Genomic DNA, 27,065 nt, shown 5'->3' on the forward strand with positions numbered 1-27,065 from the left:
AAGTCAGGGGCGGCAGCATCATGTTGTGGGGTGTTTTTCTGCAGGAGGGACTGGTGCACTTCACAAAATAGATGGCATCATGAGTAAAGAACATGACTGTATGTAGGAATATTGAAGCAGTATCTCAAGACATCAGCCAGGAAGTTAAAGCTTGGGTGCAAATGGGTCTTTGAAATAGAAATTAGTTACAAAGTGGCTTAAATACAACAAAGTCAATGTTTTGGAGTGGCCATCACAAAGTCCTGATCATAATCTCTGAGAAAATTTGTGTGCAGGGCTGAAGAAGCATGTGCAAGCAAGGTGGCCTACAAATCTGACTCAGGTACACCAGTTCTGTCAGGAGGAATGGGAAAAACCAGGAAATGTATGAAAACTTCTGACTTTGAAGAAAGTCTTACAAAAAATCTCTCTGTCATTATTCTGGCATTAAGCATTATCATTCTCTTGTGTTGCTTTTTAAAACAAAAATACATACAGGAATAAAACATATAGATCGCTTCAGTGTTTGTAATTTAGCTAGATAAGTAGGCTAAAGTGAATTCCGATTAGGGCACATAAATAGCATTTATTCTTATGCCTGAGAAAACATGCTTCAGGCCACCCCTGCATATGTGCCACAGTTAAGCCCCATGGACAAAAAAAGCCTGGCTACGACCCTGGCTGTTTCCTGTCTGTCCTACTGCAAGCGAAGTTAGGCCTTTGGTTCCGTTCAAAACTTCAGTTTTAATTCAAATATAGTGAAATGACATGAATGAAGACCTTTGGCTTCATTATAATTGTTTTCCATAAAAGAAACGGGATGTACGTGAGGAAAAACGGAGGGACTCTGGGCTCATCAAAGCGCCCTTTGAACTATATTAATTAAACCCTCTGCCTTCCTTCATGTTCCAGAAAGCGCTGAGCCTACACTTCCCAGGATCCTTTGAGGCGAGGCAGCAGCTGTGCGCTCTGGCTTGCCCGCAGCAAAGTGATGATAACACGCCAAACAAGGTACAATAAGAGCGCGTTGACTTTTTTTTTTTCCTACATTTCGCCTGCTCTCTTCTGCGAGTGATGCCTGAATCTGCGGAGTAGCACGATGGCTGTCGAAGGTAAGCCGCTTCATGTTCTCTAACCTGTTTGCGAAGGCATTTCCGTTTCATGTATCATGGTAAAGGTAACAGAGCGTGCAGTTACATGATGTAAGGAGGTGTTAGGTGTTTCACGGCTCAACCCAGACACAGCCGGGTCAGCTGTGAGAGCCTGTGATTGGGTGATGTTGCAGCCTCTGCTCTCTCCGCATTACGTCCACTATCCTGGTCATCTCCTTATGTGACACTTGACAACTGAAATGGCACCGCTGTGTTGGTAGCTTACATGCTCATAAACCATAAAGACTCGTGTTGGCGCGCAAGCCTCTGTGTTTTTGTTGTCACTGTGCGCGCGCTTAGACGTGAGCTCTGCGCGTGGTTAACAGGTCTGCGACTTCTTTTCCAAAATCCCCCCCCGTTCTATCGCGCGGTTTATTTTCTCTTGGGCATACTAAAAGGTGCTGGGATTTACACTAGGAACATTTCTCTACCTGATTCTTCTGTTTGGTGGCGCAACAGTGCGCCGTTCGTGCGCGCATCCTGTTTCACAAGACCAGTCAGGTTTAGGCTGCTTCTCTGGCAGCAGGTGGTGTGACATGTGGACTGAGAAGTCTCTCCGTGGTTGTCAATAAGACAGTCAGTGAAGTCGCTCCCTCAGGACGTGACAGTGGCAGGCAGGGTGACTCGGGATGCTCGGCCAGTCTCCTCACCTTATCGGAGGCATCTTGTGGATCCAGAATCCAATGAGAGGTATGTTAAAGGAGAGGGGGAAGGAGGGGGTGTCACATTATGCATGCTGTCTCTTCACAAAGGCTTCCTCAGTTCAGTCCAGTTCTGTGTGTTTGCGCGTGCTGGTATGACTGGTATGAGGTTGTGGCACTCCTGCATACCTGCCTTAGATCAGGTCGTTGATGTCTGACAGCTTTTACAAGGCACTTTATCCTCATTATCATGCTCTTTAGTCCCTATTGTTAATCTTCTGTGATTTATAAAAGTGGACTTTTATTGTGGAGGGTATCATGTTGTGTTTCCCTGCTAATTTGAATGTTTTGGCATTGATAGCACAGAAAGAGCTGCATGCAGATCAGGTTTTTGTTCTTCTGCAGCATGACTTCACATATTTTCCCATGTTAAGAAGTCTATTTTTAACCGCAATCGCCTCTTTTGCAAAAATCCCTCCCCTCATTCAGATTTAAGTGCAGGATTTATACTCAGGATATGGCTAAAAGCTGAGGCTTGGCCACTTTAAATGCAGCTCTCATTCTTCTCTCACCAGGCTATAAATCACACTAAAGTAAGATAAGGAAAACTGGAAGTATTGCAAGCTTCCCCGCAGCTCTGAAGTCTTCACTTTAACACAAAACAGCTCTTCTGAGCTCAGGAAATATTTTGTACAAGTTGTCCTACTCTTGGTCTCATGTTGTAGCATCTTTGTGTTGCTGTCAGCAGATCTACAGGAGTAAGGGTGTAAAGCCAGCTCTAAATATGTCTTAAATGATATACATTGAGCTTTCAGCTGCAGCTGTAACACTGTCAGCCTCCCAGCATATCTGCCTGTATAGTTTCATTCATGCCTCTCTAGAGAGTTCTCGCGAAGCAGTAAATTTAAAGGGTGAATGTTGAAGCTGCTTGCAGATGCAGACATTGTTCCAGAGATGAGTGGTTGCTCCATCATTCATATTTTGTTCCTTTTTATTGCAAAGAAATTAATGAAAAAGGAGTCAGTATTTTCAAAGTGTCCCTTTAGATAATATTGCCAGAGTGAAGCATCTGCAATTATGTCCGAAACAATTAAAATAAAAAAAATTAAAAAAAAGATTTTCATGTAATAGCCAAAGCATGTTTATTTTAGGGCTGTCAAGATTAACTGAGTTAATCTCAACTAGTGCAATTAATCACATGCGTTATTGTCCCTTTCAGTACACTTTAGTTAAGGTATTTCAGTGCCAATGTGTCCTTAGGCAAGACACTTAAACCCAATTTGCTCCAACTGCTTGATCAGTGGCATGTTGATAGGTATGGAAGCATATGATAGGAATTAGTTAATACTGATGGCCAGTCCCTTGAATGGGCAGGTGTGACAAGAAGTGTAAAAGTGCTTTGGGTAGTCGGATGACTAGAAAAAGCGCTATACAAGCCTAAGTCCGTTAACTTTTAGTTAATCTCATTTTAACAGACTCGGAGCAGACAGAACCTTTTGCTCCCCTCTGACATATCTGGTAGCAGTAAGCATCATCATACGACAGAAAACTTTCTGATGGCCGATGTAAACTGACGTAAATGAAATGTGTACATTTTTTTTTCTTTGTTGACAACATCAGTGATTCATGATAGTGATAATAAAACAACATCGATGGGCAAAGCACAAAACCTCCTCGCTGCAGGATTTTCTGATTTGCAGATTTCACTTTGGATGATGAGAATAAGGAAGGCTGTCCATAGTATTGTTAACACATTAGAGTAGTTTAGTCCAAAAACAGTGTATTATGCTTAGGGTATCCTGAACAATAAGCATTTTTTTTTTCTCAAAAAAGGGAATTTTTCATATATATATATTTTTGCATTTCAGCCGTCAAATATGCATTTATTTTACCCATCTAGTGGATTTGATGAAGGTCTTTCATTCTATTTTTGGACGTATCTCTGGTTATAGTAATTCATCTGTCAGCTTGGCATGTATAAAGAGATCTTCACAAAACAGAACAGTATCATCTGCATAAAGACAAATACTTCAGTGAGGCACAACAGATAATCTTAGATATAGTAATAACAAAGACAGGACCCAACAGCAGCAACAATGCTCATTGATATGCACAGATCCAAGGTAGGTTATAAGAAAATGCACATTACAAATGACTATTTGCATATAAAGAGTTGGACTAAACAAACAGCAATACATATGGTCATTTTGGTCATGTGATAAAATGATTAAACTACTTGTGGCAAATGTAGATATTGAATTTGAGAGCTGGACAGTGGAAGAAGAAAAAGCGTATACTTGGTAAATTTCTGATGGCACTAACAGAAGTTTAGAGTTAAAGCATGGTAAAAGGGTAAACTGCCACCAAATTGCAGTGCATACCTACATTAATCCTAAAAAAGATTTTTTTTAGGGGCATTTTCATTTCATCACCTGCCATGATGTCTAATTATATGATGATCTTGAGCATGTTTTAAACTTTAGAGTGGAGTTATTAGGATATTATCAAGGTCATGTCAGTGCACAAAAAGAAATATACTTAATACATTGTGCAACATTTCAAGTTATAAAAAGGTCAAATTTCTGTGTTCTAATACAATTTTGAAGGCCATAAATCCTGTCCTTTTAGCTGTTGCAGCTGAGAAACCACAGCATTAATATATAACTTGTGAGCTGAGCAGCTCGAGCAGCCATAAGACGACTCAGTGCACTCACTCGTGATTCACTGACTTGTGTCATTGAGAGACATGAGTTATGAGTCACATCCCCATCCACTGAAGCTGCTATAACTAATGTGTCTGCCAGGATTAAGGAGAGAAACTTTAAAAACGGGGGGGAAAAAAACTCTAAACATTCAAGGTCAGATCATATTTTGCAGGAGCAGCCAAAACAGCTGGTAGTGCTCGATACTGTGCCTGAAATACAATCTACTTTAATGCATTTTATCCCTGAAGACTGTGATGATAACACATCTGAGAGAAAAGTAAGAAAAACTCTGATGGGATTTAACAATGGAAAGGTATAAGGTTCATTCACTAGAAAACTGGAATAAGAGTTTCAGGCACTCTGTCTAAATTTCCATTGCCTTCTTCCTTCACTTTTATACGCCTGCATCTAAGCGTAAAAACATTGGGGTTTTTGGCTGCTAGGTTTTACATTATGAACCAGACAGGAGATCAACAAGTGAGGGGAGAATGATGACACTTCCCTGTCTGCTTACTCTTATAGGCTATTTAGGTATTTTATAGGATTTCCAGATTTGGGGGGCTCTTACTTGATCAGGAGCAGTAAAATAATTGTATTGACACCACACACTTGATGCTTATTTGGGCAAATAATCAGCTGCAGCCTCTCAGTCAGTTGTTTAAAGTGATTCAAATAAAATTATGGATACTGATTACAAAGTGAGGGAACCCAGCAGCTAAAACTACATCATCTCTTGATTGGAGCCCTGACTTTGGAACAACCAGAAGGGCCCCTTTTCAGGATCTAAGGTCAGGAGATTGCTTGTTTGGGGAACACAGTCGGCTGAAAGTCACCAGTTAACACAGTCACTAATTAAACCAATACACCAAAAGTTGTACGAGGAGGAAAATGTTGGAGAAACAGAATTCAGACCAGTGTGTTCTGACTTATTAGTCTGAGCTGTTCCAGTGTTATTATTGATTATAATAATTTTATGTTAGTTCTGGCCCCGGAATTACCAACTTTGAATGTGTCTATCATGTTTGTAGTTTACATCTCACATATACAATACAGGGCCTATAAATGTATTTACTCCCTTGGATGTTTAACCCTTTGATTGGTCTTATGAATCAATCATGATCAATTTTATTTGGCTTTTTTGACCAAAGAAATATAATAAAACAGATTTGCAATGTAAGCCAAGTGACTGCATAAATATTTACCCTCTTTAAAGTGAAATTCAACAGATGTCCATCCAGTTGGTGCTAGTAGTCTCACAGTTAGTGAGATGAGGATCACCTGAGTGTAGTGAATGTGCCTCAAGTGATTGTAGTATAAAGACACCTGTGTCTGGAAGGTCCAGTCACTGGTTAATCAGGATTCCTAGCTACTATTACACCATGAACACAAAAGAACACGCCAAGCAACTCAAAGAAAAGCTTATCAAAAAGTATAAGTAAAGGGATGGATACAAAAAAATTCTAAGGTACTGAACATCCCCCCTGAGTTCAGTTAAATCCATCATCAAGAAATGGAAGGAATATGGCACATGTGTAAATCTGCCTAGATCAGGCCGTCATCACAAACCGTGACATGCAAGAGGGAGACTAGTGAGAGAGGCCACCAAGACACCTGTGACCACTCTGCATACAACTGCTGCCCAGGTTCTTTACCAGTCAAAGCTTTAGAGTGGCAAAGGGAAAGCTACTGTTGAGGGAATCTCATATTTAATATTGACTAGAGTTCACATAAAGGCATGTGGGCGACTCCATGGTCAAGTGGAAAAAAGTTGGTGTTTTTCACCAGAAACACACTATCCCCAAAAGGAAGCACAGTGCTGGCAGCATCATGCTGTGGGGATGCTTCTCGGTAGCCGGCCCTGGAAGGCTTGTTAAGCTAGAAGGTAAAATGTATGCAGCAAAATATAGAAAAAATCCTGGAGGACAATATTATTTAGTCTGCAAGAGAACTATGGCTTAGAAGAAGATTTATTTTCCAGGAAGACAATGACCTGAAGCATACAGAGAAAGCTACACAGAAATGGTTTAAAGACAACAAGATGAATGTTCTGAAGGGGCCGAGTCAAAGGGAACAGAAATCTCCAGCAACACTTGTAGTTAAGAGAGAACAACTTTATTAAACTACAAGTGTTGCTGGAGATTTCTGTTCTCTTCAAGACTCTCTTCATCCTCCATGCACCTTGGAAGTTGGTGAAGTTGTGCCAGAGTTACCCACTTCAGAGGCCGAGTCAAAGCCCAGACCTCAATCCAATGGAGGCTGGACTTGAAAAGGGCTGTTCACTGTTTAACCTAACAGAGCCTTGAGCAGTTTTGCAAAGAAGAATGGAGTGAAATTGTAGTGTCCAGATACAAGAGGGTGAATACTTTTTATAGGGACTGTAGGCATTTGAGAAAATGTAATGGAGAGCTTGTATGTTAATGTAGTGATACCTCAGTGAAGGATCTCTGCACTTCTCCCCACAACCATAGGATCATGCCATCTTAATTTCCTTTTTCATCATGTCATGTTTTATTGGTGTAATTCAAATCACCCAGTGAACAGTCACGAGATGACTTGCATAACTACTTACATAACTATTTTATCAAGTTAAATCACATTTTCGACAGAGCTTCAAGTGTTGCACTGAAAACCTAAGCAATCAAAGTTTATCATTGTTCTGTTGACAGGCGAGCTACATTGTTTGGATTTAATATTTCATTGTTATCTTGCTGACTTTTAAATCTGAAAGGAAACATAAGCTTCATATAGATTAAGAAATAAATATTTAATGCAGCTCCATTATATTATCATATAAGCACTTCAAGTATCATCCCTCTGTTCCAGTGTCTATCCTCTCCCCACAGAGATGATTCTCACTAATTGCCGTGCTTGATGCATATTATCACCATTTAAAAATTTGCCACAGTAAGCTGGAAAGTCCTGAATCTAATTAAAACTGCTTTTGTTTATTTTCCCCGCAGTAAAAGCAGATCTGTCCCCGCGGGTCGGACAAAAGCTCACTGCAGCTCCATAACTTTTTATTTCACATGTGAGCTTTGAGAGAAATCACAACAAAGCCTGCAGAGTCACTGTTTTCTGTTCCACTGCTCCACCAACCCCTCTAAGACACAGAATATAGGTCAAGCATTTAAGAATTTATAACACATGAGAAGACAATAAGCTCTTTGAGAAAGTAGCACTTTGGAGTGTGCCTCGCCGCGTTTGAGCTCGATTTGGGAACGCTTTTTCACTAAGATGTGTTTGGAAAATTTAGACTGCAAGAGGATATGGAACTGAATGGATGTCAGAAAAGCTGAAACATGGTTTAATTTTTACTGTAGAGAACAAGGCTAAATAACCTCTTATAGTTTAGATGCTACAAAACAATCTGTTTAGGAATCAATGGTCCTTTATGCAAAAAGCTTTTTGATTTGTTGTTATATTAACTTTGCTCTGGCCTATTAAAATGCAGCCTGAAAAAAGTGCTCCAGTTCGATGTTTGATCAGAACAGATCAGCTTTTCCATTCAAATGCAAGACCTACAGATCAGATGAAACCATTGAAAACAGTCCATCATAAATGTGTTGAACAGTAAATCTTTATGAGTCAGATTTCTGTATGAGTCAGTAGGAAAAGGGGCATTTATTCTGACTAAATCGGAACTTTTAAAATGCATGTTAACATGCAAGTGTCACTGGAATTGTACCAAATCAAATTCTTGAAATCGGATTGACTCACCTGTACTGGGGGATAAATTTTTGCTTGCATTTATACCCCAATCTAACCATACCGGCCCAGGCATCCTGCTCATGAAACACAGCTTCCATGCCATATATGGGATTTTCAACTCTTTTTTTTTTTTAGTGATATGGCTCATATGACTCAGCTCAGCTTTTTTGATTCCCAGCTGACTTTTCATTTGGTGTCTTCACGTCAAAGCATCAGCCAAATTTGTCCAATGTTTAACTTCTACTTTATACATGTGGGTGTATTTTACTCAAACTCTCAAATAAGAGCTGGCTCCCAGGCTTCAAATGAAAGAGTCAGCACAAAAAGCTGGCTCATTGCAAACACATCATTCAGGCTTTTATTCGGAAATCTAGCAACTAAATCCTGATCGAGCATGAGCTGCAATGTCTTCTGCCTTCAGATATCAGTATAAGCTAGGACAGTGGTTTTTCAACCTGTTTTTGCCCAGGGCACACCTGAGCTCCAATCAAAATCTCAAGGCACACCATATTCATATCAGTACAAAGCAGCCTCTTTAAATCATATTACTGTAACTTAAGTTGCTGTATAGTTGTAGTCATAACTTACCGTTTTGCAAAGTCCTATGGCACACCAAGACTGGCCTCAAGGGGCACCCGTGTGCGTCGCCACATCATTTAAGAAACGCTGCACTAAAGGAATGTTTATATCATTTGTACCTGAAGTAAAGCATAGAGTGTATACAAAATGTACCAAGCTGGACAGTTTCGTAGTGTTTTCAGCGTTCAACATCCAACCACTTCTGCTTGCTAGCTTGTTAGCAAGGTCAATAGGAAGCAAATCCTTTGTAACTAGCTGAAATGGGAAATATCTTCATCTACTCTAGCGGAGGTGGACATGTCATTATCCCGTCAATAAATCAGTGCTCCTGCTCTGCATTTATACTGGGAAAAGTACAGTAGTACAGTTAAATAGCCTCATCAAGCTATGACTGTAGCTCGACTTACAATGCATGTTAGCGTACTGAGCAATATCATGGCTGTCTTTAGGGATGCACAATATTATAAGCATAGTAGCAGCAGATGACAGCCTAAAACGATTGATTGTTGATATCTATGGATATTGAAATATCTGCTGATATTTACATATGACATATCAGCAAATTGCATGAATGCACCATCATTTTTTACTTGATTTTGTGATCTACGGAGCTCACTTGCTTAAGCTGCTACTTTGAAAAAATTAATTTACAAATAGATGTCATACAAAATCCCTTTTCCTAACCAGATACCATTTTTTTTATTAAGAATACATTCATCATTCAAGGTGGGATCAAACACTGTTTGTCTTGTGATACATATAGACAGTCACAATGAGAATAGCGAATTCTTACAGGATAGGCCTGGTGTTCATAACAATAAAGAAAAAAATGTATATTAGTATCAGCTAGGGATGTGCATGGTTAGCCAGCTAAACGGTTAAATTAGTATATCAAATTAGCCAGTGCAACATTTACGATTCGGCTAAACTAATAACCTATTATTTTTTTCTAAACATGGGCCTGAAATCCCAGTTAATACTTTAATTAAACTGTAATGAAGCCTCCCACCACTGTAGCTTCAGTTAATGGTGGCTGCCTCCCTGTCAGAGCTTTCCCCTGCACTTTACAGGATGTAAATATGAGAAGCTTAGCGGTTAGCATATTGCTATGTGCTATGGCAAGGTTTGAACAAGAAAATGAAAATTAAGTTGTATGTAGGCTATTGAGTGTTGAACTCACGTCTAACTACTTAACCAAAGTGATGAGTAACCACAATATAAATCTGAAACAAGAAACAATGGCAGGTGGAGCTAACTGCTAACTTTAGCCTTGCTTGATTCAGCATACCGGGCTCACATCACACCCTCAGACACAATTGTTCTGTGATTAATTTGACTTTTTTTTAAGCATTTTCTCCACTTTAGACTAGTCTGTTGAACACAATTTAAAATGGGAATTCAGCTGAACAGGGAAATAGCTGCCTGGGAATATCCTTAGCATCAGCATCCGCTAAAATGAATTTGGAAATATCAGCAGCCATATCATCCATCCGTATTTAGTTTTAATTAATTAAGATTTCTCTATGGCACAGAACAAGTCTGACTATGTGTAGCTTGAAGTCTGCATGTGTGGCCGTTAGGGATAAATAGAAACTCGATGACACAAATCTCCTTACAACTTCTTATAAATGTAAGAGAGAGAGTTGGAAAGACAGTTTGATTGGGCCTCTGTATGTCTGTGATCAGACCCATTAAAGTATTGAGTCAGAAAAGAAGCTTCATCCACTCCAATAAGAGACACCACATCAGCACAGCAGGGACACAGAAGGCAGTATCATGGGGAAATTTGAGTCAGGCTTAATTTCTCTCACAGCACAATCCAAAGTCATCCGTCAGAGCACTTGGGGGGAGAACGCAATGCAAGCAGATTACCTTACTGCATGAATAGTGTAGCATTATGCTAATTCTTCTGTTTACGTTGAAAATGTCAGGATGGAGGAAGCACATTATTCCTGCTGCGATAACTTTCAGAGTTGCCTCAAAGGCACATTAACTTGGGTTCAGATTTTGCATCTAAAAACCCTTCAGACTCGATTTACCCCTTTTTTTTTATCTTTTCTGCCAATTGGCACTTGTTGCAACAAAGGCCTGCTGACAGGGCTGCAATTTTCAGAACACAGTTTTTTATGTTTGTTATTCTGTCTTATGCTATTTCACGTTGTGATTCACGGCTGAAAATGTTCATAGAGCAGTGAGGCAGTTTCCATGGGTGTTAGAATGTCTGATACCTTAGATCCAAGGTCTCTTTATAGAACAGTCTACCAGTCTGAAGTAAAAGTGTTTGGTGTTTCAGATAAATGTGGCTGTCCTAAATGGTGCATTTCACCTAAATCAATCTGTGATCATCATAGTTACTTAGAACCAGAGCTGCCACTAGACTTTTTTTTTTTGTCTCAAACAGTCCTCAAGAATTCCATCCATTTAGAACAACTGTGCATTTGCATTGAAAGCAATGTGACCAATAATCTGCATTAAACAGCATTAAAACACATAAATGAGAAACACTGTGATACAAAGTCATGTCAGCGCTAAAACAGGACTGGGGACACATTTTTCTTTCCAAACCTGACCTGACCCAGAACCGAGCCTAATTGTCACCCTGTTATTAGAGCCCGCTTGACATGACCAGACCCTGGAAATGACTAAGAGAGACATTTTTTTTAATTGCCTCATGTAAATTAGGTAAACAAAGATAATGAAAGTAACAAGCTGTTCCTTTCACACATGCAGTTGGTTCATAAATATAGTTTGAAATATATATATTTTTGCAGTTCCCTTTGTTTCAGCTTCTTAATTACCTACCTCAAAATCCTTCCATACTGCTGATTAGTGTTGTACTCAAGACCACACTATCCAAGACCAAGGCCCTGTCCACACGGAAACGAATTCAGGTGTATACGCAAAAGTTTTTTGTCGTATCAGCGTTTCATCCACATGGAAACGGAGTTTTGGGTGACTGTAAACAATACTTTTTCAAAACAGGTCCCAGAGTGCATAAATCCGTAAATGACTACCGTTTTGTCTCCGTGTGGACGGCTATCTGCATCTTTCTTGAAACGACTACATCACACAGCGTAGCTCTCTTAAGGCGCCTGCGCGGGTCCGGCCAAAACAATAATGGTGGACTACAGGGTTGTGTTTGTGCTGCAGAAGCTACTGAGCTTATTATGGCTTTTACAGCAAAATCTGATGCTCCTTTACCACCATCGCGAAACGCATACACCATATGTTCTTAAATCCAACGCGGAGAACAACCAGAAGGGCAACTAGAAGAAAGTTTGTGTCAGTTTTCTGAGATCATCTTCTTCTCCTTTGGTGCATTTCTGTGGCAACGCTGCAGCGCCATGTACAGGCTTGGCATATGCACGACAGCATTTTCAGTCATTTCAGTGGTTCCGTGTTTACGCGGATATTTCCTGAAAGGATTCCGTCTTTAAGAAAAACTTTTTCCAAAACGAAATGGCAATATATTGTTTGTTATATTTCCGATTAGAAATAAGATGGACTGATATCAGAGTTTTTGCAGGTGTAGCCATTTATTGTTTTAGCAATTGCTTCTCCTTATTTTCACATCAATGAAGTTGAAGAATAGCAGATCAGTGCTGGTTGCGACCAGTCTTGATGGAAAATCCAGAGTCCAGCCAGTCCGAGACAAGATTGAGTAAAAATGTTCTTGAGTCTGAGACAAGACCAAGACATTGAAAATGTGATCCTGAGACCAGCCTCAAGACCAAGACCATTCTTGAGCACTACAACGCTACTGCTCACTATATAACCTTTATTTAACCTCACTGAGATTACAGATCTCATTTTCAAGAGTGTCCTGGCCAAATTTTCATACATACTTTGTGGTAGCTCTAAACTCCTCTGGAGGTGAGCTTTGAGTTTATATTAATTTGAGTTTATATTAAAGGATTCTTGCAACATATCTTCAAGGTAACACAATAAATAATATGTAATTATTCACTTTTTACTTGTTTGGCAATTGGCATATTTTCTTGCCGGATATTTTGTCTGTTGATATTTTTTTAGTCAGAGTTCTGCCTGTGAAACCAGCTAAAGACAAGCAAATACTGACAGAAACTCAGGTTAGAACAAACGTTGAAAATTTTGGTGTCCTTGCTAAGGCCTCTTTTTTACTGTAGCTTGTCATTTAAAACATAGTATAAGAGAATAGAGACATACTTGAAGATTCCTTGAGTATTATAACGTTTAAGTTGTTGCATTCATCTGAAAATGACCAGTTGACACGGTCACTCAGTAATGGAAAACACCAGACAAAACCCGAAATGGCCCATACACCTAAGAGAAAAAGATTTATATACAGTGAACAAGCACACTGGCACACAAGGTGCTTCTATGTAGTGATATTAGACGATTGTTGTCATTCTTCTGCACACTCTTCACCTTAAGCCCTATATTTTCACTACTGGAAATTTGTCCCATGTGGACAATCCCCCAATTTGGTGTCCTCATGTGAAAGGGCAAGTCTGGAAAAAGTAGGACTTGATATCTAAAATCTGTCTGGATGTTTTGTTTTGGAGTAAACAGAGTTGGGTTGGCAGATAACCACACTCTCAAACACAAATAACAAAGATCTGCAGCACAGATCCCCTGGGAATCAGACAGGACAGCTGTGGTAATATGGAGTCTAAACTACGGGGTCATCATCTTGCAGTGTTATTGTCAGTCTGAATGAGTTCTTGTGCCATTTTTCTGTCATATTAGGCCAGCTATTTAAGGGTACAGGACCCCAGGATAGTAAAGAGCTAGATTTTGTACAAGTACACATAAATATGTGACAGAACGTTGCCAAGAACTGGACCCCATGTCCAACCACAGCAGTGTTTACCCCCATGGCAGAGGTTGTTCACTTCACTCCTCCTCCTTCCTTCCCTCTGTGCGTCAAGCCTCCTTGATGTGTCCTGCCCTGCTCGTCCTGCCTGCTCACCCGTTCAGAAAACTCCATTCAGATCCATCCCCGGGATCTAACCCAGGAATAGAATTAGTAGAATAAGCCTGTTTGTGTGAGGAGGTGGAACAGGATTACATATTTTGTCAAGATAATCAGGAGCTGGTAATATGAAGGAGCACCTTCTTCTCTAGCCTCACTCAGCAGGATGTGGGATTACGATGGCAGATGATGGAGCAAATGTCAAAGGAGAGTGGTGTTGTGTAATCGTCCCTAGGGTGGACCTATAGCTGTCTTTGATGTTCCTTTCTAAAGTGCTGCCGCCTGGAATATAGAATGAGAGCCAAGCAGAAAATAAAAATAGAAATTGAAAATGGAAAAAGAAGAACCAGGCACGGAAATGTCAGCAGCCAGTACAGCCGGCTTTGGTCAAAGGACTCGGGGAGTTTCTACTTGTATCTGACAGAAATCTTTACAGTGAATGTCAGGAGGTTATTCATTACAATTCTATCGAGTCTTTCTTTGACTTGCATCTATTGAATCTGTCTTAAGCTTGCATCATCGTGTCCAACTGTCCGACAGACAGAAAAGAGTCAGATTAAAAGATAGAGCCTGTGAGTTTCTGCTGCTCTGGTGCACAAACCTGACAGAAACCTTATCAGACAGCTCTGTTTGATTTCCACTGAGTGAAGCCAGTATAAATTAGAATGGACTCACATATTCCCACTTAAAACATACATTAAAGGTGACATATCATAGCCCCGTTTTCAAACAGTCCCTAATGATCTAAATGAAATGTGGCGTGCTTTGGTCCAAATGTGATATGGATCAAGCATCAGAGGAGGCTTTTGGCCCGGAGTAAAAACTCTGTAACAACATTTCTCAGAACTGTGAGTTAAGATGTGTCTCTTTAAATGAAAAGGAGCTCAGAGGGGCACAGATTCTAAACAGACCATTGACTTTGAGTTTTCACACATATACAGCCCACAAAGAAAGGAGTGGATTGGCTTATTTTACATTTTATGAGGGGTGAAAGTAAAAAATATGAAATGATAACGCCTGTGGCCCTTTCCTGCATGTCTCTCCCCGCTCTTGCCCTGTTTCCAGCTCTATCCACTGTCCTCCTCTATCCAAAAAGTCACAGAAGCCCAAAAATAAATCACAAAAAATATTTCAAATCATAAAGATATATGTGGTAAACTCACATGAATTGTAAAAGGAAGTGATAAATTCTGAATTGATATGATTAATCTTAGGTTGAAATTGATGTTAATAGTGGCAAATTGAACATTTTAATTGTTTGTCATTCATCATTTATCATTAACAGCAAAAACATTTCATTTATCATTGGAGAAAAGGGGTCTCAAGGGTGAGCGTACCAAAAAATGATGATGAAAATTAATGTGATGAAAATGAATGGGATTTGATTTATTATGTATCAGAATTTGTGTGAATTTAAATATTACATGATAGAAAGGTTTGTGAAGTGAAAATAAGAGAGATGATCCAGTAATTAGATATTCACTTTTTATCATTTACAACATGATTCAGCCTTGAAAAAAGATCGTGCTTCCACAGGGATTGTTGATATTTACAGTTTCACAACATTTGTTGTGAATTGAAAATATGCCTGGTTGTTTTCCAAGATGAGAAGCTCCAAGCTCAGCAAGGGGAAGTAAGCCAGCAAGCTGGTCAGAGACACAGCAGCTGGCAAAATCCTTCTGGATCTCAGGCAGGTTATATACCTGACAGACAGGTGGATGATGCAGCTGTTTGGCCAAAGGCAACCTCAGCTCAGACTCTTAGCCAGTATCTTTTTTGGTTTCATTGCATTTTAGTCCGAATTTCCAATATGGCAACCATCATTGTTTGGCTTCAAAACTGAGCTACAGAAACCAGTGGGTTGCATCACACTACAGAGAGCATCCATGTTTTAAACAGTCTATTGTTGCAGCCATTTAAAAACGTCATCCTTGGTATACAGAAAAATTAATGACATTGATCATCAAGGATACTTGATGATTAAGTTCTTTACTATGAAGACTAAGTTTGATCATTTTTCTTGAAGAAAAAGAAAATATCTTTGTTTTTAATCCCTTGAAAACATGGAATGGTTCAAGCGCTTATGAAGGGATGTCAGGGTGAGGAACTGTACAAGGAGGGTGTTGAATCCCGATGTCAGCATCTGCAATAACAGTCTCATAAAGGCTGCAGATATTTTTAAAGTGCCCTCAGAAAGTCCTTTTTTCTTTATTTATCATCATTCCTCACATTTTAAAGTGTGTTGTAAGGACTTGAATTTGTTGATTTGTTTATCCTGAAAGATCAAATTTCGGGTTGTAGGTCTAAACTATTGCTATTATCATATCACTATTATTATTTTATTATTATTATTATAACTGTAATTATCTCATATCTTAAAGTGAATTTTAAAAAGGCTTTAAATGCATTAATATTGTCAACTTTTTTATATGTTGTACATCTCTCTCTTCACCGCCACTGTTCTTCTTAACGCTAGTGGTAGAGTGATCATTTCTTCTTCTTTTAAAACCATTCTTACTTCTATAATAATTACTAGAACACTTTCATTGAATCCAAGAGCAATACCAATTCACTGCTATATTTATCAATAAGAAATAAGCACTTGTCCTTATTATAATAGGGTATAGTCTTTATTATAATACTAAAGCTGGTCTAATAGGCCACAATACAGAGTTTAAGTGACTTGAGATAACTTTGTTTGTATAGCACCAATTCATAACCAAAGACTGATTGAACTACATTTAAATATCAGTTTTGATATTAGTATCAGCTGAATAGTTTTGTTAATATTGGCATGTCAGATATCACCTGAAAATTCTAATATTGTGCATCCTTACGCAATATTTTTATGTTTTGAGTTGAGAAAAACAAAATTCTATCATTATTCTCTACATTTTTCTAAACAAGCAAGTAGACTCATGATACCACATTGTATTGTAATGGCAACATTGTCTGGTATAATTTCAGTTGGATGCCTTGCTCAACAGCATCTTGGCAGTGCACAGAAGTTGAACTGGCCCCTTTCAGGCTGCAAAACCTGATTCCAGGCTTGGTCTGACCAGGACACAAGTCACTGAGTTTAATATGAAGCTACCGCTAAAAGCTAGTTAGCTTAGCATAGCAAACATACTAGAGACTGTTGTCACCTTTTTGGCTTGATTTCCTGACCATTTAATTTCCTGCTTGAGGAACTCTGCCTCTTGTGAGCCTGCTATTTTCTAGTTTCTTGTCTTTTAGCCATGCTGAGCTAACTGGCCGCTGTCTATAGCCTCAGAGTTAGCATGCTAACGTAAGAGTGCTGACTTTCTTCATAACAAACACCACAAGACAGTGTATATTCAAATTAGTCGCCTTTGTCAAACTGTTCCTTATTCATCAGTGGTGCTCTGTAGTCTGTCAGCTAACTAGCTGTGATCTATAGCTTCATATTTAGCAAACTTGGTTAATTATGGTGTCTTTCTTCACATCTAACCCTCAAAGAGGAGCAAAATTCAGATTTTCAAAATGCCCTGAACTATTCCTTCATCTTCAGTGGAGGACTGTAGTTGTGCTAATACTGACTGAAAGGTCAGTCAAAGTAGGTTTGAGGCTAATTATTACAAGTTCATTGTCCTGTATGATTTATTAGATCTACTTGTGCAAGATTTCAATCATATCTTATATAACCACAGCCTAGAAGATTGAGCACAGCCCAGTGGAGAAGATACTGGGAATTGTAGTTATTTCCATATTCATTTCACACCTGCTCATACTGTTGGAAAGTGTCACCTGTAGCCCCAGGATGCTAATGCAGAGTCTCTTAATCCACTCGAACAGTAAGCCGAGTGATGAAAAAGTGAAAGGATGTAGATTAGATCCAATGAATATGCATTTGAATGGAGGCTTTATGGTGAGAGGAGTGCAGATTTAGGCTGTCTTTGTTTTATGCAGATTCCCTGTAGCACCTGACCTTTACTCAGGACTTTTTAATGCACTGTAACTCTACCTCTGTTGACAGGGTCCTTGTGTGTGTCATCAAACAGGGCAGAACAAAATCTACTGTTCACAGTTGCTTTATCGACCTTCCTAAAAACTCTGAATATCAGGCAGATTAAACTCAGGGGAAGAGATAAATACAGCCGAATGTTCCCAACATTTATCGACCGTTTCACCGTTGCATGCCACTTCCAGCCTTTTGTGCAGCTCTCTTTCTCGCTAATGACGACCTTTGTGCTTTTTGTGAATATTCTGCAGCATTTGGCACCCTGTTGTGTACAGAGACTTGGCGGCTTGTCAGCTCCCACTCCCTGATGACCGTGGAAATCTCTGGGCTCCGTTCTGCTGACTGATTGAAGCTGCGGATCTGAGGCAGTTCATGTGTCACTGAGTGGGCACAGATGGAGGCAGTCTGTGTCAGGTGGAGATGGTCATTATATCGCACAGTGAAGCAGAGATTTTTTTGGCATCTTTTGAGTTGGAAAACAAGCAAGATCTATTTTTAGACAATAATTGCACCTATGGACTTTATATATAGTGATGCCATGAGAAAATGTTTGCGTTGGCTGTTTTTCGGTTTCTGCAGTCGTTGGATAATGCCTTTCAGGAAAGCCATTTTCTTGTAGTGTTACTTTAAAAGTATCTGAGGAAATTGGCATGTAAAGTAAAAAGTGCAGCACTGATTTCTTTTCAAAAAACAGCTGTATGGTGGACTGGGATTGCTTGAAAAGGTACTTTAATAACAGTCAAAGGCCATGCACTCCTGATATTTGCTAGAAAACATCAGGATAGGCAGCCCTGAAATCTTCCTGACTTGCCTGTTCACACTTGCACCTAACAGGGGGGAGACATCTGTCAGATGAGAGGGAGGAGGGTCACAGGGGGCAAGACATGGTGCAGAAAGGATTGGCAGATGGAACAGCACTGGTCAATGCTGTTAAGACAGTTTTAGCCTTTACATCAATGCAACTTCTAAATAGACATATCGCCAGTAACATTGTATCAGTAGTGAATACCAGATGGGCCAGTTACACACCAGTAGCAAGGGAATATGTGTCCCAACCTCTTTGCTTGTTGAATATTTCCTACTTTGTCTCAGGTTTGAGAGAACGGCCTGATCAAGACAGATCTACACAGGTGCCATATTCCTTCCATTTCTTGATGATTGATTTAGCTGAACTCCAGGGGATGTTCAGCGCCTCGAAAATTTTTTGTATGAATCCCCTGGCTTATACTTCTCAATACCATTTTGTCTGGGTTGTTTTTTTGTCTTCATGGTGTAATGGTAGAGAGTAATACTGATTAACTAGTGTCTGGACCTTCCAGACACAGGTGTCTTTATACTACAGTCACTTAAGACACATTCAGTGCACTCTGGTGATCCCTGTTTTCATTAATTATGAGACTACTAGCACCACTTGACTAGACCTCCGTTGTTAATTGGCATCACTTTGTAGAAATCTGTTTTCTTTGGCATTTAAGAGGGTTTTTGCTTTTGTTATCCAATTATCCAATATTGTTTAATATCCAAGGGGATGAATACTTTTTTCAGGCACTGTAACTCCTGTCCTGTCTGATCCTGCTGAAATTAAGGGTTGTGCTTTTGAGTGTAATGCGGCAGTGATCATTGTGTCTTTTTTATTGTTTCTGCTGTTGTAGGAATGCTTCAGCAAAAAAATAATCCTCAGACAGCATATTTCACAGTACTTTGTGTGAGTTTTGTGTGTTTTCAGTGGCACAGTGCAAGAAGAGAAATTAAGTGAGCCCACTGGAGTGTGGTCTATTTTAGAATATAAACAAAAATCTGCCATGTCACTACTAATATGCCAGCCAGGTGGCCACTCACCATTCTTAAGGGGAAGGCACTCTTACTGGTTTGAGTGTTGTTACTTTTAAAACAATAAGGCAAATAATCCATCCTCATTGTGCCCTGCGCCCCATTTTTGTCCCTGGATTGTGTGCAGTCTAGATAGCATTATGTGGAGACAGATGCCCTTAATGACTTTAGACTGTGTGCTTTAGGCCGTCAAAATATGGCCCATTGAGTTACTGAGTGAAAACAGAAAGGCATGACTCAGCGGCCAAAGGTGCACTAAAAAGTAGAGTTTACTGTGTCAGTGGGCAAAACAATTACATACAGGTTGTCAGCAGTGCAGGGGCAGAACAAAAAGGGCAAGACAGGCTGGCAGAAAGTCCACGGAGACAAACAAAAGGTCAAGACAAGTCAGGCAGTCAGGTACAAGACAGCAGGGCTGCTAATGCAGGGAAGTAATGGACGACCTGGCAGGGAAAAGGGCACAAGCAGATAAATCTAGACAGAATAAAAACTCCCGGACATTATCGTCTGTGACTCAGGGAGAGAAGACTTCATTGCAATTTGTAATATGCATCTATATTTGTTTTAAGATTTGGTTTATTCCGTATTTTTGGTATGGTGTTGTGCAGTTTGATGTTGAACAAACAGGATGTACCCATGCTGAATTATTCGAAAAGTTCCTTGTGTAATGAGTTTATGCAGTTAAAGTCAGTCATACAATCTTTGGAGCACATTTGTAAGAGAAATAACAAACCATTTTACTTCTGAGATCCAGAGAAATCCTAGATATTTCACTTCACATGTGATAGCTCCTTCTGTGGTCTCCAAATTGAGGAAGTTTGCACCTCTTATCAAATATTTATAGCAGTTACTCAGCTCTAAATTAAGTGACAGTCTATTTTGGTCGTCCCTTTGTACTGTCTGCCTTTGAAGTAGGGAGCGTTCACAGCTTTGTGCCTGAGAAACATGCTCCACGCCGAGCCAAAGTGAACAGCAGTTATATTTAGCTCATATGTGTTTGTATCGTAAAGTGGGTCATTTTACAATTTTTTTTAAACCAGTCTGGCACAGTCTCTGACTCACTTTGTCTTCCTTTCTCATTCTGACTTTCCATCTTTCCTACAACTTTTCCCTTTTCATCCTCCCTCGCTCCATCTTTAAGCCTTTCTTGCTTTCCACAGCTGAGAAATGTTCAAAGCTGAGCCCATCTGTGCCTGCTTGACTCCAGACCAACCAATCACAGCTGATCTAGCCCCAGGGTTGGAGAGGGCAGGCTGTGAAGTTTTAGCTCTGTTAACTTCTGATAGGATGTCAGGGTGGATTAAGAGCCCTATAGAGAGTTTTTCTCACTCGATAACTTGTTTCATGACTTTACTTTGATAGTCTACAAATCAGTCAACCCTTCTTGTATCAGTTGAAGACCTATAGGATAACCTCATGTGTGTTAAAGTGTAATATATACCACAATGATAAAAGTATTGTTTATCTAATAGGGATTTATGTGTGAGTATGCCTCCAAGATGAGCTATAATGCCGTATCAATAGTAGTTATAGCTTCAGTGCACTAATCTAGCAGGCTAGCACAATTTATTAGCACCAGAAAAAAGAACTTCCTCTTAAAAACAGTAAACTACGTAGCAAACTTTGCTTCTAGCTATCACAGATGGGGTAACAGAGAAGAACAAGACTCAGCTATAAGATTTTGGGATGTTAGCAAACAGCAGTAAGGTATTGCTAGCTTAGAGTTAGCATTAGGAGAAGCTAGAACAATGCTTGCAACAAGTTATTTTTTTCCCCAAAATTCAATTCAGAGCTGTTTGTTGGGTGCGACGAGCTATTTTAGAGCAAAGTAGAACAAAAATGTTCAGGTTGATGATTTCAAATCATTTTCAGACAAGCAGACCACACTTTGGCAAAGCTAGCAACATGCTAGCAACACATGTTTTTGTGATGTTTTACATGTATTTTTATGACATCCTTTCTTAATTAGCATAGGAGAACAGAATAACGATTTTAAACTACTTCAGGATAATATGGTGTAGCGATATTAAGCTAGCCAAGTATGAGCAGTGTTTTCCAAGAAAGAATTTAGAGCTGTATTGAAAAAGAACACTCAAAAATATGCTTTATGTTAAAAAATAAAAAATAAATAAATCAACGCACCTGTGATATACCCATCCATGACCTTTGAAAGCTTTAGCTTTAGATACATTAGCTACGTAACTCTGTTATCTATGTAGCTTACACAACTAACACAGCTATGTATGCTACATTTGCTGCTTTAAAGAGAGGACAAGCCTTTTCCTGTAAGCAGAACTTACTCGGCTTATTAAAAGGTTTGTTATGGGTTTGGTGGTTCAGGTTTTTAACTTTAGGTCTCCTAATGCTCAACCTAACCTAACTGAAAGTTTAATCCAATCTTATTATGAAAGTTTTAGCATGTATTTCTGTGAGTAAGTCTGTGCGAGGGGGCATCTGACAGCTACTGTCTTCAGCAAGACCCCTTTTGAATGTTCTGAGCCGGGCCATTTGGCAAAAGTGGTTTTGTCACACCTGTGTGAGGTCTGTAGTATTGCTAGCAGATTAAGAATTAATCAATAATTAATATTGGCATTCAACTGATACTAATGCTCATGTTAAGATTGCTGAATCGGTATCTGGAAGGGAAATTAGTACAAAACACCTCCAGCCTTGAGGAATTTTAAACTGAGTCGGTACCCTCTTAATTTATGGCCCACATATTTTAGTGACCAATTCAGCAAAAACTATACAGTCTGTGTTTCAGACTGCACCTATAGGCCTTTTGTATTTGTAAAGTGACTTCCAGCTTCTACTGCTTGACTCCGGTAGTAAGGGCCATTAAGAATTTATAATGAGGTAAACAAGCTGATCGAAAGCAAGGCTGCCAGCTCCATTTTAATTGCTTGATATCCTGAAGAACCACTATCTCTTACTGGCTTACCCTTTTCTTAGGTGGGTCATGTCTATGTTATCCTAGGGGGAAAATGGCAGCATACTACTGAGTTATGAGTATTAGAGGGGTTTAGACATGGGTATACTACATTTACCTGTGTCTACCCTGCACTACAACACTGGTTATGTAAAGAAAAAAAGTCCCCGTTGTTTAATATGACTTAATATATTATATTATAAAGGTGTCTTTTCTCTGTCAGGTCAGGCCAGTGAGATTTTACTATATGCAATGAAAGCACTGTTGCTAGTAAGCCTTAAAGAGACCTTAACTGGAATTTACACAGATGTCACGTCTTATTAGTAATGAACCGTTACATGAATATCACCAGGCTATACTTATGCAACAATGTTGAATTTAACCCTTGTTGCACCAGCCAACTGAGCTCACTACAGACACATGAAAACAAGAGCTTGAATTGTAATACATTTTTGAGTCTTTTAAATGCTGTTTTTTGGTATTGTGTATTTTCAAGTTTGTAAGAAATTAAGACAATCTTTAAATGTGGTGCATTCTGTTTTTATTTATATGTTTATGTAAGGATTATAACGTGTGTACATGGACATGCCAAGTAAATCAACGTATGCCATAAATATAAGTCTTAAATAACATCAAATATTAGGCCAAGATCAGCTATTTCTATCTAAATTTGAACTATTTGAACTTTTAGTCCCATAATGCATCATTTAGTAGCAGCAAATGCACTCATATTTTACTTAGAAATCCAGAGAAAATAAAGCTGACCCACTGAATGCTTTGTTTAATGAACGTTACCTGAGATCACCTGTGCAGAGCCACCTCATTCATTTTAATGCTCCAGGAAAAGCCTTGAACATCACATCTATTAATGACTCATGAATCCTATGGGGTAGCAGGCTGATGCCCTACTTTCTGCAGCGTTTGAAACAAAAACACCCAAAGTGTGAGTGGCTTGAAGTAGAATACCTGCTTAGCTTACATAACCATGTGCTCTCATTCCTCTGGAAGCAGCAACACACTATGTCTGACACTTCAGATCAGCTCTGAGTGGACCAAAAAAGCTGCTTTGATTTCTTAAAAAAAGGTTTTATTTCATTTACTTTACACAGCCTTTCTCGCTAACTTATTCTACTCGTATAGCTCTACTTAAACCATACTGTAACTGTTGCTCAGCTCCCATTGAGGAGCACCATTAACTCTTTGCTTTTTGAATGTTATATAATAGCCATTACAAGAAGACTGTTAATAGCCACTGTAGTTTTTAAATGGAGAACAATAATGCAGTAATAAAAGACAATGTAAGTCCATAAAGTTCATATTTCTTTTGTCTTTGTCATGAAGACCACCAAAAAAGGAAATGCTGACTGGATCTTCATGAAACTTACAAAAATGACTAATATAAAAATAAGAATATGAGCCCAAAGGAGTTAACTTAAAAATGACTGAAGTTTAAGATGACTGTACAAAGAGGCAGAGGCCGACTTTAACATTAGGCAAAGGAGAGCAGCTCCCCGGGGCCCCAGACTACCAGGGGTCCCATGAGTGCTTAATAACCTTAATGTGGAGCTTAAAATGTTATTAATCTTGTTATTTTAAAAATCCATATACATTAAAATGGCATCAGAATCCCAGTAATTCATGAAGTGTCTCAGCTTTGTAGCTTGTGAGAGATCCCGCTAGAAAACTATGCTGATTTATGATGACACACAACAGTAAGGGTGGACAATATGGAGAAAATATTATTTCACAATTTTTTATTCCATTAAGACAAATTTCAGAATGAGAAAACAAACTTATTTTTTAAATGCCCATGAAAATTGTGAACAGAAAACTCAAATACGCAGCCCAAAGTTGATTATTCCTTTGAAAGACCAAAGTCATTTTTACCTCCAACAAGGAGGTTATATGATTGGGTGGGTTTGTTAGTTTGTTTGTTAGTTTGTTTGTTTGTCAGCAACATAACTCAAAAAGTTATGGACGGATTTTGATGAAATTTTCAGGACATGTCAGAAATGGCATAAGGAAGAGCTGATTAGATTTTGGGACTGATCCGGATCACCGTCTGGATCCAGGAATTTTTTAAAGGATTCTTTACTATTAGGAGATAGGGCTAATGGCAGAGGTCTGCGCTGTTACCACTTTACACCAGGAGATGGCGGACATGAGTAACTTCAATCCCAGCAGCATTTTGGGTGTGTTTCTATTCAAAGTTTTGGAGTTTATAGAGTTTGAAAGACGCACGCCCGGTCGAGGAGACAAGTCGGAGTGTGACAGAGAGAAAGACAGCAAATTGTAGTGAGAATACTCACAATACTCACTGGGAGGAATAGAGGAATATTCACCCTCTGCCATGACTTCCAGTCGTCCGGTGAGACCATGGGTGAGACTGTCAGTGCATCTGTTGGCACTGGCAGGCAATGCTTCCACCATGACAGTCCACCCGTAGCGAAGCCAATGCTTTGCCTCACCCTGTTTCCACTCCACCAGGGAGGGAGTAATCGGCAAATGTCTGGTGGGGGGCACATGGGGCCAGATCCAGGAATTTTTTAAAGGATTCTTCTCTAATAGGAGATAGGGCTAATGGTGGAGGTCTGCGCTCTCAGAGTGCTTTTCTAGTTGGTTCTGAATTAACACTGTGTCTCAACAACAATATTTGTTTCAGATACTGATGCCTTTTTATCTCTTTCCTTGTTTCTCACCAGTCTCAATTTGACAGAGAGGAAAATGGTGACGGAACGACAGGGCAAAAATGTTGCCCTGTGTAGGTTGCATGCTGTCAGGATACTACTGTAGGAATCAATGCAATCAAGCTGATTTTGTCACTGACGCTCCCTCATGTCATGTACACTTAATGAAACTGTAAGTTAGTGTTCTTAGACGCTCCAGCATTGAGCACTGTGTTCCTGAGTACCCACCCACCCCTGTGACATGACTATCCATTGAAGTGAGATGGAAAACATGTTTGAAACATACTTGAGGGAAACGACATGATGTAAGTGTGAACACTGAGGTGAGAACAACAAACCCAGGGGAAGTTTGGCTTAAGTTTGTACAGAAAGTCATCACTTGATGATGTAATTAGCTAGGATAAATTTGATACCTGCTATATTAACACTTAAAATACCACATTATGCATTCAAGCCTGTAAATTTCACACAAAGAAGACTGGACCCTGGTATTGGCTGAGCTTTTGTTTTCTCCTGAGTACCGTCTCAGCTAATAATATTTCAGGTTTGATTCCAGGAGGTTTTATCAGTATTAACTCTCAGAAATTAAGCATGTGGAAAAAAATCCCCTTTTTTAATTAACTGAAAGAAGCCAAACTTCAAACATCGTCTGACACAAGCAGCCTTTGGAAGAACTCAGCAATGGTTTGATTCAAAATCTCATTAAAAAACAATTAGAACAAGATTACAAATATGAACAACCGTCTAGTGCCAGCTTTTGGCTCTTGTGGCTCGCAGCTTTGATTGCAAATATTTAATCTCAGCCAGACCATATTTAGAAACATATTGAGATTAAACATGGTGGGAAAAATGTTGAGTGTGCACTTCAGTAGATTAATCACTAGAGTCAAATAAGACAGAGTAAAGGTATTTTAATCTGAGGAGCTTAGAAAGTAAAAAGAAAGAAAAGATTGTCTCTATACATTACCTCGTCCCTTTAAGTCTAACATCAGCAGGAAGCTCTTTAGGCTTCTGTCCAAAAAACGCGGTACGCTGCAGGCTCTGCTCCTCTCTCTGTCTCCTTGCCCTTCAAAGATATTCTAATTAGAACTTTTGTCAGCGTTAAACAGTGATCTGACTGTGTCCTCTGCCTCCCATTGATGGAGACACCCTCTCCAGAGTCCTCAGGGTAGACAACACTCGCTGTCTTTCACACTCACACACCCCTCACATATTGTTGTCTAGAGTGGTGAAATGACTCAATAGACACCCCGTGAAGATTGGGATGGTTTGCTGAGTTTCTCAGGGTGAGAGTCAGGGATGCATGCAGGCTTCGGAGGCTTTTTTGTGCACAAATCCTTGTGTAGGAGATTTTAAATGATTGATGTTAATGTGTGCATTATCATGACTTTGTGTGACCTGATTGGAGAGATGTGACGGCTGAAAATAGTTGACCAGCTTTGTGAAAAATATGTGCATTTCATTCCTGCGCTGCTTAGCATGTTTGGACTGATTTGTGATTCAGCTCGGAGCCACTGTTAGCATATAAAAAGAGTAACAGCTGCGTGCATGACTGAAATGTCATTCTCACTGAGATCCTTCCAGTTTCACTGCCAGACCACCTCTTCAAATTCCTGAGAGCATCTTCTGGCACAGCTGATATGGCTCCTTTGGAAAATATGTCCTTCCTGTCCTATGCACATGCTTATTAACTGACTATGATTAGCTCCATTTTGCCAAACATCCTGGAAGCTAAATAATAAAAAAATGAGCAGAGGTCTCATAGCTGCAACGTAGAGTTGCTCTCTCTCCAGTCATCTGGCCTGGCTCACCCTCGCCTCTGTCTCCAGGCTTTGTTTCTGGGTCATACAGTTGATTCTGTTCACAAACAATTCATTCTGCTCCACTTTGAGAGTCGGCCAAAGAGAAAGAGATCACTAC

The 27,065-nt window shown here is 39.5% G+C and overlaps 1 protein-coding gene across 3 annotated transcripts in view; it reads left to right on the plus strand.

Annotated features, from left to right (window-relative positions):
• Window positions 1–947: 947 nt before the first annotated feature.
• samd12 (sterile alpha motif domain containing 12) overlaps window positions 948–27,065 on the plus strand; it is a 173,059-nt gene continuing 146,941 nt past the window's right edge. For 2 of the 3 annotated variants that reach the window (XM_041809435.1, XM_041809436.1), the window contains exon 1: window positions 1,697–1,820. In XM_041809435.1, the coding sequence (XP_041665369.1) occupies window positions 1,760–1,820 (61 nt within the window). In that variant the 5' untranslated portion in view covers window positions 1,697–1,759. Of the gene's footprint in view, window positions 1,092–1,696; window positions 1,821–27,065 lie in introns of those variants that run through there. The other variant, XM_041809437.1, reaches the window with a different exon arrangement.

The sequence above is a fragment of the Cheilinus undulatus genome, linkage group 16, assembly GCF_018320785.1.
Source record: "Cheilinus undulatus linkage group 16, ASM1832078v1, whole genome shotgun sequence".
Classification (NCBI taxonomy): domain Eukaryota; kingdom Metazoa; phylum Chordata; class Actinopteri; order Labriformes; family Labridae; genus Cheilinus; species Cheilinus undulatus.